The sequence below is a fragment of the Typopeltis vanoorti genome, chromosome 3, assembly GCF_054136105.1.
Source record: "Typopeltis vanoorti isolate ZY-2024b chromosome 3, IOZ_Tvanoo_1.0, whole genome shotgun sequence".
Taxonomy (NCBI): Eukaryota; Metazoa; Arthropoda; class Arachnida; order Uropygi; family Thelyphonidae; genus Typopeltis; species Typopeltis vanoorti.
Window position 1 is genome coordinate 68,238,254 of NC_143551.1, and position 13,005 is coordinate 68,251,258.

At 34.5% G+C, this 13,005-nt stretch overlaps 1 protein-coding gene across 1 annotated transcript in view; it reads right to left on the bottom strand.

Annotated features, from left to right (window-relative positions):
- Window positions 1-13,005, bottom strand: part of LOC150108236 (ski oncogene-like) — a 124,085-nt gene that overhangs the window by 53,923 nt on the left and 57,157 nt on the right. Inside the window, exon 2 of the mRNA XM_090415689.1 lies at window positions 9,340-9,563. Within this exon, the coding sequence (XP_090271815.1) occupies window positions 9,340-9,563 (224 nt within the window). The remainder of the gene's footprint in view (window positions 1-9,339; window positions 9,564-13,005) is intronic.

A 13,005-nucleotide genomic window follows, 5' to 3' on the forward strand; every position in this document is an offset into this window, starting at 1 on the left:
ACCCAGACCAGTTTCAACATTTATTGAGGTCTCATCAGTGGGAGCCAGACCCAGAGGTGATACCAAGGTAGAAGTAATGCAGAAGTCATATTTTTATATATGAGTTGCCAAAAGTTGTCACACCCCATTATTAAAATATTCTGGATTAGAGATAGATAGTTGTTGAAAATTTTTCCGCTTGGTTATACTGTAAATTAAAGATACCAAGAAATTATATACTTAGTTTAATCCTTTATTTAAGTGTAAGCAAACAAAGTTTGCACCTGAAGTATTTTCAGGACTGGGACAACTCATGATAAAGGTGGTATGAGTTCGCATCATTCTTGCCTTAGTATCCTATAATGCAAAGCACATATTCTTCCAGGTTCAATACTTCAGGTGCAAACTTTGTTTGCTTATACTTGGATAGAGGATTAAACCAAGTATCTTGGTATCTTTAATTTATAGTATAACCAATAGAAAAACTTTCAACAACTTTCTTGAATAATGTTTGTGTATTTTAAGTCTACAACTCCCATATTTGAAAGCTGCTCAACTTTTATTTGCTTTAAAACTTTCTTATATGTTCTTCTTTTCAATATGAAATTCGATTTTATCCTGCTCTCAAGACTAAATAGTGATCGCTTCCAATTTCAAGCCCTCTGTACACTCTGGTGTCCTGCACCAGGGAGACATCACTATCAACAATAACACAGTCAATGAGACTTTTCTTATTCCTTGCCTCTTCTCTCCATGTGAATTTGTGCACATTTTTATGCTGGGACATGGTGTTAGTAATAACCAGTCCATGTCCTGAGCAGAAATCCAACAGGTATTTGCCATTATTATTAGCTTTGCTCTTTTCTCCAAATTTTCCCAAAATATTTTTGTATATCTGACAATCATTTCCTACTCTGCTATTGAGATCCCCAACAAGGACCAACTTTTCCTTTTTCATTGTGTCAGTTGCTTTCTCTAAAGTCTCAAAAAATTCCTCCACTTCTACCTTAGTAGAGCCTTCTGTGGGACCATAGGCACAAATAAGTCTCATTGTGCAGTTCCCCCATTCTGAATATTTGCCCACATCACTCTACTTGAGAGTGCCTGCCATTCAAGAAGATTAGCCTCATATTTTGTGTTGAATACTATGGCTACTCCTTCTTTTCCTTGATTGTCATTGCCTGAATATAACATTTTGTATTTAATGCTCAGAAAGATCTCACCAGTTTTTGTCTTTTTTGTTTCAGTCATCCCTATTATGTCGATCTGGTACTTATCTAAGAAATGCAACTAGCTCCATTTCTTTGCCATTCAGGCTTCTTATGTTGATAGTACCGATCTTGAATTCTGGTGATGTTGAGTTGGGTGTGTTTTCAGATTTGTTCCAGTAGCTGACTTTTTTGCTGTTTGCCCTGGTGAAAATAACGGATGTCTTGTTTAACTGGACGATGCTCCAGCCGGCATGAAATTTTGTCATATTGTTCATTTTATATTTTGGTTTAAGCTAATAAGAATATAATTTGGTCGGCTAAATCCCTAATTGCCAGCTCATTCTTGTTCGTTTAGTATCCAGGTAGATAACTAACAGGGTGCACGGTGAGAAGGTAAGGATTGGACATTAGATCAGAGGCCAAGGCTGGTTCTCCACATTCTTTTAAAGGCTATGTGGAGGTCTCCTCTCAGTTATACAACTTTGACCCTTAAGCACCCCTTTTCTAAATAATCACATTAATAGTCACACGTAATCGCATCCTTTCCTAATATCTATGGACAGGCTGATTATATTCTCAATCTGATACTAAATAAAAAATAAAACTCAATCAATTCTTTAAAATGGTTTTATTGTAATTTTAAATTCCTTGCAAAAAATCTTTAATATTTTTCACTATAGTTTCAGATACCTATATATTTGTATTTCTAAACATGTAATTAAAATAAATGACACTGCTAAATGTTTACTTATAGCACAAAATATTTCCATTTCAAACTGCTCATGGAGTTCTGATTTTTCTATCCTTCCAGACAACCTCACCACATGCCTCTCTAGCTGAATCAATCAATCAGTGGAAACTATCATCAAGAAAAGTTGGTTGACCAATTTATTAATTTTGTTATTATCAATACAAATGAATAAAAATGAGGAATTTTCGCCCCATTAGTTATTCTTCTAAGTCACATTACTAAATCTGTACTCACAGGAAAATACAAAATTCTCTTCATAAAAAGAAAATGCAATGCTTGGACAATATGTATTGTTTAAGTTTATTTCATGGCTGATTTTGCATACTGTTACTATGTTCATACAGGAATAAACATACCATCATACACTATCTGCCAATAATTATCTGGACACCCCGTTTTTTGAAGTTATAGAACAGTCCATGTTTGTTAATAGCATAAAAACCGGTGTACAGATGGTAGGAAGCAGTATTTCATTGTAGCAGCTCAATACAGATGGTATGGCAACACGACGTGAACTCAGCAACTTTGAGAGTGTCATCGTGGGTTGTCACATTGCTGGCATGTCCATAAGTGCCATTGCCGCTCAAATGGAGACATTCTGGCATCACCTACTGCAGGAATACACCCAGGGCGCCTGCCGAAAAATGACTGTCAGGGACAGGAGGGTGTTAAAACAGGTGGCAATCAAAACTGGCTACAATCAGCATAGACCATCCGTGATGGGTTCCAGAATGCCAGTAACACCATGTTGAGCACTAATACCGTAACGAAAAGAACTCCCTTTACTGAGTTTCCATGGAAGAGCAGCAGCAGCACATAAGCTGAACATCACGACAGTGAGCAAGGCAGCTCGTCTGGCCTGGAGCAAAGAGCATGTGAATTGAACAATTGACTAGTGGAAAACAGTACTCTGGAGTGATGAATCAAAGTTCACCTGTTTCTACTGTAATGGCAGGGTGTGGGTGTAGCCTGGTAAACACTTGTTACCACAGTGTGTTGTACCCACAGTAAAGTTTGGTGGTAGAAGAGTAATGGTGTGGGGGTGCATTCAGCTGGACTTTAGTGGGACCACTGGTCATTGTCTATGTTCCATGAAGGCAGCTCTGGTATTCCTTGATATTCTGGATAATCAGGTACTGTCTACACTGTGGAGTTTTTATGGAATGGATCCATGTTACTATCAAGACGACAATGCCCCATGCCACAAAGCTGCTACTGTTATTGAATGGTATGAAAGGATAGGTGTTAAACGACTGCCCTGGCCTGCACAGAGTCCTGACCTCAACCCCATTCACTACCTGTGGACGAATTGGAGTGGCAATTGAAGTCCAGAGCAGTACGTCCTTGATCTCTTGCTGCACTCAGTGGTGCTTTGATGGAAGAATGGAGACAAATTTCACCTAATGTATGCCACACATTGGTGGAAAGCCTCTCTCATAGGGTGCAGGAGGTGATCAAAGCAAAAGGTGGACACCCGATATTAGGGTTCAGTTGCTGGTATCAATTGTAAATTGCTAAAGTGTCCGGACAATTTCTGATAGATAGCGTATAATCTTATCACGTACCAACACCTACCATGCTTCCGTTATTATTAATGGAAGCATGGTACATGAAAAAAAAGTACCATACTCTGATATTTAAAAGTAGGATTCCTGGACTATTACAACCCTTGGCCCACTAATAGTATGATAAGTTTACAACCCTTCAGAATGAAATTCACATAAAAAATTATAGGAATATAAACTAATTTAAATAACTGTTTCTCCTCCCCCCACCCCACCAAACTCCTAGCAAACTTTCCTCCTTGGAAAAAAAAAAAAAAAAAGTAAATATTTTCTTACCTGTCTGACCAAGAAAATGGAAAGTGCTTTTCCAGATTTTCAAGAACATGATCACATGCAATGAATGGAATTATGGCAGCTAGTATGCTGTAATTATTGCAGTTGAATATCTTTACTATCAAATTCATATACATCACCAGAATTGTTTAGAAATAGAAATAAGATTTATCAATGAGTGGAAAAGCCAAACAATGAAACTATCACCAACATCTCTGCTTTGGAAAATTTCAGGAACAAATATTTCAGAATTTAATTTTTAAATTAAATTCTGAAATTCCAGATGTGTTAAAAAGAATAAGCCTGAAGCTAATGTTATTGATTATTCTCAAATTAGTGTCAAGATATAATAAAGGAGACTGCACATTTGAAAGGAAGGAAAAGATTTTTTAAGACAGAACGTTCATGCTTGTGTTCATGCAGTATGATACAATACATACCACAACAATTAACATAATTCATGGGTTTGAATCCTGCCATGGGCATGGATGCTTGTGATTTTCTTCAGGTAGAGATGAATTTCATTGTCCATTGCAAGACCACTACCCCCACTTATTTGAATACATGAAGTGACTTTCAAAAGTTCTGTTTGGTCTCTAGAGTATGGTTTCCAGATTATGTTAAAAAGAATTAAAAAAAAAAAAAAAAAGAGGCCTTAGCACCCCTCCACCTTCCACACCAAAGTACTAATGTGCTATAGGTAACAACCTTTTGTGAGCATATTGAGAAAGGGAAGTTAATTGTTATATATGTGTCTCTCTCTTCTGGTTTTAAGTTTCCCTCTCAACTCTCAATATCTGCGGTCTCCATGTCTAGCTATTATTTCTAATCCAACTCTCTGATCCATATGTTGATATTAATTTGAACACTATCTTGTATACTAATAGCTTAGTGTTTTAGTTGAGTTCTTTCTCTCTTTAGTACTATATAAATTTATTCAACTGCTTCCAGGCATGCCAGTCTTGCTTAGATAATAAAATAAGTAGTCTATAATATTTCCATATTTGTCGACCTAGTTGGCCAAGTGGATGCTCAGCTCTCATTACAACGACTGCGAGTTCAATCTTACTGTAGCAGTGAGATTGAGCTCACTCATGTGCTTCGAGGATTCCAATGTTTAAAACTGGTTTCCACTTTTCCAATTCCACTAACTAAGACAGAAGAAATGCTGATGAATTGTTTGTAATAATTTAAAAAAAAAAAAAAAATAGCTTTGATTCCTATGGGTAGTAAGACAATCCTTACCAACATTTCAATATCCTTGACTCTTCCTTAACCAATTAAGAGAAATTATTATGTATACCATGCAATACCAGTTCTTCTCATCTCTTGGCAACTTAAAACCAAAGCTTTGTCCAAGTTTTCTATTCTATAAAATAAAATTCTCTCAGCCTCATGTCCTTTAGTACCACAATGATGCCAAGTGGGATGATCTCTTCTGATTTCTACTCATCCTGCACAATCTGATTAGTGCTTTCACACAATGAGTTAGTCATCCAACTGCAGAAAACTTGCCTCTTGCTAAAACAACAATCATGTCTTCTGGACCTCAATCAAAGTTACTGATAACACTCTTGACCTGCTATGCTTTCTCCTCCTTCAAAATACCCCAATAGTGGTAATCCTTCTTGGGACTTCAATGTCCATTGCAGAAGTCCCAACTCATACTGGCTTCTCTTCTCCAGTTTCATCAATCAAAAATTCTCCCACAAAAATAGTTTTAAAAAAACCATAAAAACTATTTTAAAAAAAACATAAGAAACGTTTTTGTTGTTATTTCTGCATCCACTTCAACATCTGTAGTAGCTTAAACAGCAATATAAACAATGTGAACCACAGTTATGTAAACCAGAATTACTATACTTATCAGAACCCCAACTGGCAACCTCAACAAGCATTGTTCACCTAAATTGCCTAAACTATTACACAGTACACAGTTCTTTCTTTCTTTCCAGAGCATGCAACACCTCAAATCCCACTGTTTGATCAGTTTTGGCTCAAAATTTCCGAACCAAATAAACCTGTCCTTTTCATATGCTCTCTCTATTGCTCTCCAAACTCTGTTAACCTCCAAACTCTTCAACTCTCTCTAAAGCTTGACTTTCTACAGTCAAAATACTCCAATAGTGAGGTAATCCTTCTTGGGACTTCAACATCCACAATTCATATTGGTTTCTCTTCTACAGTTTCACCAATTGAGCAGGCAGGGATGCTGAGGTGTTTGCCATTAGCTATGACCTAATACAGATCACCGATCTCTCTACCAGAATACCTGGCAATCCCCTTTGCCAATACACTTGACCTCTTACTAACAAGCTCCCCCTTCTAAGTATACTATGGACATTATCCTGGTAACTCAGATCATATCCTCATACAAGTCCCCTTTCCACAGAACAACCTTCGCACACAAGTTCTCAGTCTCCTGTCCTTTATCACTACAAGGGTGCAAAATGGGATTGCCTCCATGACTTCTTTTCCTCCTTTCCATGGTCCAATTGCTGCTTCAGTTCAGTTGATGTTAAAGGTTATATTCTCATAAGGTCTCTAGTCAGTTTCAAAAATTTTAAATTGCATTTCACTTATTTGGCTATGAAATAATGATGGATTTATAATATCCTCTATTTTTCTACTTTATGAGGTTTTTTTTTTTTTTTTTTTTTTTTTTCAGCTGAAGGTGAGTTAGCTGGTCTCACATGGAAGTAGCTGTTTTTCCTCGCAGAAACTCCAATTAATCAAGACACACACTAGCTAGTAAATAACTCAAATCCACAGACACAACAGAGTATACAGATGGGATTAACTGTCCTATCGCATCATTAATTGGATTTCTATGAAGCAAGGTTACTTGACCATGACAGACCACTGAGCCAAATATGTAAATAGAAGATTAGGTGATTAACCAAATATTTTACAGCAATTTTGTGTTTTTTCCTTAAATATCAAAACTTCCTATCATAACTACTTAAGAACTTTGAAATAGAGGAAGCTAATATGGTGCATTTTTGGTGAATTTATGGTGCATTATTTTTAATAATGCAGTGTATTTTGTCAGTTAAAATAAATTGAATTCAACGGGTCATTCTTTTAATTTTACAAAAAATAAAATATTATATAAAAATTTAATAAATCAAATATAAATCTGCTCGCCCCTTTAATATTATTTATAAATTGTTTCTTATTAAAATCATGACTGTAGTTTGTTCTAATTAACATTTATATTTTATGCAGATAAATGTTCAAAAATCATTGATAGTTTTGGCCAGCTATGTCCAATTAGTAAGGGTGGAGACTGACTGCTCCTTAGTTTCCAAAAGTTAGATAGGCTAAAAATTGCCTGTTCAACTGCACCCATTAGGGAATAAAAGGCATTAGCAGATCTTTTTTTTTTTAAACTCAAAGGAATGGGTATGCTAAGTAAACTTGTGACATGGATAGGAGAGTGGCTGACTAACACATCAGAAAGCAATGTACAGAGGTGATAAGTCTAAAGGAGGTGACCACAACGCTAAGGTAGTTAAGTCAATGTATCAGATAACTTCATTATTGAAGAAAACACTTACTGGAAAGAAAAAATAAGTTATTCTTCCACTAAATTTGCAAAATCCTGATAAGACCACAACTGGACTACTGTGCACAGACATGATCACTTGATTTCTGAGAAGACAGTTGAAAAGATCCAGAGGCTGATGACCAAGATAACTTGCCTATGGAACTGCACATTAAGAAAGATTAAGAGAATGTAGTCTTTCGAGTTTGAGGAATAGATTGATGAGAGGATATATGACAGAAACATACAAGTCAGTAAGGGGAATTTACAGTGTGTGTGTGTGTGTGTGTGTGTGTGTGTGTGTGTACACACACACACACACAGGGTGGTTCTGTACATGAATTTCATTGCAGTCCCAAGAAAGGGGAATAACAAATGTATACCTTCCCAAAATAAAAATGAAGTATGGTTAATGAGGCTGACATTTCAATGCATAAAAAAAAGTAAATTCCAGCAAATTCAAAAATCAGTATCTGTACATGTATTTCTTTTATATCATATCATATGACAGTCAGATATAATTTTGAGTATGCTAATTAATACTTAAAGTTAACACACACAAAAATATATTTGTCATTCTCTGTATCTAACAAATGATATGATAGAAGAAACATGTATGAATAAAACTGATTGCTCCATTTTGCAAAAAATAGAGATGTTGTTTTGTTAAATATATTAAAAAAAAAACATACCACAGTCAACTCATGTTATAGAAAACATCACTACAACAAAATTGCTCATTATCACAAACTACCAAACAATCCCAAAAGAAGTCCTACAGACAAATGAAATTAGAAAAGAAAATGGACTATAGAAAACTATCCACTATAACAAACTCTTCCCAGGTCTCTACAAATTTTCTATAGTGAAAGTCAACTATACGTACGTTGACTATACGTCCTTTATTTCACGGTCCTTTATTTTTTTTTAATAAAATGGCCATTTTGTCCTTTATTTTGTGAAATGAAATAGGAAATTGAGCACAAGGTCCACTGAAGCATGAAACTGTCATTTCACTAGCAGTACAACATATATGGCTGCGTCGTTGATGTGCGTGCATACATGTTGTAAAGTTATGTCACCAGTGAAAAGATCGAAGAATGCCGACAAAATGACGAGTCCTGCCAATGTATATCAATTGAAATTTTCAAATATTTCACAGATAAAGACGTATCTTTTAAAAACATTTTAAAAATCGTTCAATTTTGCTTATGTCTCCCTGGATCAAATGCCCCCCACTGAACAAGCATTTTCATTAGTGAACAATATGTGGACCAGTGAAAAAAAAACAATTAAAAATCGAAACATTGAAAGCAGGCATTTATACCAAATGCTTTGACATGAATTGTATACAGTTTTATAAATTTTTAAAACAAGTTCATTCTTGCGCAAAGTATCAAAATTAAATTTTTTTAAAATAATAATATGAATGTTTAAAATGTTCCCATTGCCAGCAACACCGAAAAACTTAAAGGAAAGAAACACAATAAATGGGATGAATTAGTTTGGTGTGGTAGACAGTTTGTTTTAGCGAATTTTTTCTAAAATGGCATTGTACCTATGGGGTTTTGGATGGACTTTTTTGGTAGTCTGTTACAGTGAAAGAAGGGTTACTAAAATCATGTTTGACAGACTAAGATTCAAATGGCTTTGACATGTGTAGAACAACACACACAACTCCACTAAACTCCAAAATGTTTTAAATTCTCCTTTATTATTTTCCTAAAAATGTCTCCTTTATTAAAATGTTTGCTACACTGATAGCCAAATGTATTGCTTTTATGTGTGTATAACTATACACAGAACATGTACCAAACTCCATAGACTCCAAAATGCTTAAAAATTCTGTTGTCATGTAAAATTTCATTTATATAATTTTTTTTTTTGGTATTCTAGCAAGAACTTATTAAGCATTTGCATCACTCCGTATTGCATGGAATGTGAAAGAATTACACAATACTGTATTCTAATTTTAAGTCAAATCAACACTTGAAATTATGCAACCAATTTTACCTTTCCTTTACTAAGGGAGATAAATCAGAAGCAGAAAGATATACAGGTTTTCCATCTTTGGTGACCCATGGAACTAATGGTTTAAAAGCTGACATTTTGCTCCACGTGGTTGCTGCATGATGGTATAAGTATGCTAATTGCGATGGGTCCCAAGCAAGAGTGGCATAAGGATGCTGATCTTCAACACCCAATCGTTTGCAAGAATCAACATCCTCAGTAGTCATCTGGAAAAAATTTTAAAAAATCAGTATATTATTAATGGCTAACATATTTTTAATTAGAAAAATTGTCAGTTAAATGTATTGAAATACTTATTCTCATGCATTATTTTCTTAAATTTTAAATAAATGTTATAACATTTATTATAATTCTTCATTGAATAAAACTCTCTCTCTCTCTCTTTATATATATATATATATATATATATATATATATATATATATTATTATTATTATTATATATATAGTATAATAACTAAGGTTCCAATTGTACACTTCAAAATTCTCTCATTTTCTGCTTTTTTCCCCTATTTTTTCAAATGTAGTCTTTCAGACTGAATTCAGGATATGCTTACATACAGCAAATACTTTATCTTTCAGGTGAATAGATATACAGAAGCAATGTATGTTTATAATTTTTGTTTATACATAATTTTTAAATAGAGAAAAGGCCCATAATAAAATAACCAAAAAAAAAAAAAAAATGTAGGACACTACTTACAAAGTACAGTATTTCATTTTAAAGGCATTTAATGCAACATAGGAACAATTATGCTAAGTGGTTAGCAAATCTGCTCTCTAACCAAATAGCCATGAGTTTGAATCCCATCGTGGGTATGGATGTTTGGGACAGTCTTTAGGTAGGAGATGAGTTTCATCAACTGGTGCGAGATCACTGCCCTACATAATACTGGAGGCCCAAAAGTAGCTTAAAGCCCTGCTCTAGAAACCATGTTTGGTCACTAAAGCAGGGGTTCTAGACTAGGTAAACATATAAATAAAAATATAAAAAAATTAAAACTATTAGCCCACCCACAATACTAATGTACCATAGGCCAACAACCTTTCATGAATGGGAGTCACAAATGAAATACAATTTATATATATATATATATATATATATATATATATATATATATATATATATTAAAGAGATGCATAGAGAATAGCTATTAAGAGTTGCATGGATTGTATAAGTTTTGATAATACAGGTTGGTATTTGCAATTTTTTTATTAAAAACTGATCAAAAGATTAATTTTGGCAATTTACATCAGAGTTAAGTACTTGTTTTTGCATAAATAAAAAAAAATGCTTTTTTTATTTATGCAAATTTATGCAAATTAGTATTATATTTGAATTCTTAAGAATAATATATTCTTAGCAAACTATACTTTAAATGTAAGTGTAGTTTGCATTTAAATGAATGATATTATCTTCTTCAGATTCAAACTGGAGGATCACTTAGAATTTTTCTATAAAGTTTTTCTCAAAAGAAATTTCTTTAACATTAGCAGGGGATTATCCATGAGAACTGATCAATTGAATATACATTTGATTTATCAGAACCATCTAAAGTATGTTTGCTTCTGGGAAAAAAAAATCCCACTGTGAATAATTAATGACTTTCACTGACCAATGCAAGACCATCACCTTGCTTATTTTGGAAACTAAAAAAAGTGAAATATTTGGTATCTAGAGCAGGGTTTCAAGATTGTCTATCCCTTATTCCATTCACAAATACTAAAATGTGAAACAATTTCTCAACCTTTATGGGTGGGGGTCGACATAAACTGTATAGGTAACAGTTGTTTTAAATAAAATGGATATAAACAAACATTCTTGTAGCAAGCTTTTTGGTTGGTTATTGAGTAAATTATAAGAGACAAGAAATTATATTCTTATTTTAATCCTATACCCATGTGAGGTATCATCACGACTAGGCTACTTATATAAGGAGACTGTTGATTTCATATCAATTACCTTAGTATCCCATAATGCAAAACATGCTTCCTTTCAGAAGTGTATATTGTTATGCATTATGGGAAGAAGTAACACCCAGACCAGTTTTCACCTTTATCGAGTCTCCTCCTCCTCAATGGGAGTTAGATCTAGGAAGAAACTGAGGTTAAAGCAATAGAGAAGTCACATATTTTCTACATACAAGTAGTATAATGGTATATATCACCATATTTTTAAAATCACCTCACCTGAATAAGAGATAGTTGTAGAAAGTTTTTTTCCCCTTGGTTATCAAGTAAATTGTAACAGAGAAGAAACTATATTCTTGTTTTAATTCTATACTCAAGCCAAAGTATTTTAAAAATACTCTGAGCTCAGGAGTAGAAGATTATAGAACATATTGCAAAAGCAGCCACATCACATGGCTGTTGAAGAACATACTGACAAAGTAATGTAAGGAAGTTATTATAGTCTCCCCCCCCCCTTATAAGGCTTTAATAATACCCCATCTGGAGTATTGTGTGAAGATTTGGTTTCCAAGATTCTGTGAAGATGAAGTGGTGGTGGAAGGGATACAGAGATGAGTGATCAAGACTGTCTTAGGTCTATGGAATGCTCTTCATGAGAACAGATTGAAGGTCTATGGGCTTCAAAATTAGCTGACAGGTGAGAGGACATGACAGAAGCATATGTTATTAAAAAGGTATTACAGAACTGAAACCGAAGACTTTTTTTTCAATACATGGCAGGAAGGATGAGAACAAGAGGTTACCCATTGAGATTGTATGAGTGCTTGTTAATAAAGATGTTTAGCTTAGAAGATGGTGAATGAGTTACCTATATAATGAGATAACAGGTATGCACGAGCAATGCCATGAGTGACTCCATGGAGATATTCAAGAAATAATAATAAATCCATTACCCCACTTCCAGCCATGTGGTATTATATACTAGCTAGCAGAGCCATTAAGTTCTGTTTTGATCCATTCCTTACTGCGACCATGTTTGCTTATGGTCTTGGGTTATTGCTATAGTTCCAACATAATTAACAATACGGAATTCCACCCCCTACACACACACACACTCAAACTAACCCACAAAATATGGATCACGGTACTGCTATTATTAATTTCTATAGTCAATATCATGCAAGTCACCTTCATCTCCTTAAAAATCTCTCTCTCTCGTTTAGGCCTACTGCAGGGTTTCTTGCTCCTTCAAGCTGGGCTATTTTAGATATTGAAAATAACACAAGAAACATCAGGCATAAGACAAGAGTGCATGCTATCTCCACTTTTATTCATCATCTATATGGATCACATTATGTAGATGGGTATAAATGTTTGGATGTGTGGAGTGAATAAAGAAGCTGTGGAAAGGCTGCAAAGAAGAGTTACAAAAATTATATAGTGATTATAATGAAAAATTTTATCAGTCGATAAATTTTTTCATTATATGGAACGTGGGAGAAGGGGGGGGGGGCCTCCATGAAAGTTAAGAAAAGGATAAGTAAGAGATAGATTTTCTCTCAGAGAACCATGAGTGAGTGAATGGAACAGTTTGCCTGTTCCGTTCACTCACTCATGGTTCTCTGAAATAACGAGTGCATCTAGTATGAACAAGCGTAAGAAAAGATAGAACACAACTGGTGTAAGTGACATATGGCCTCCGTTGATGAGTCATTGACTCTCTGGAAATGTAATAATA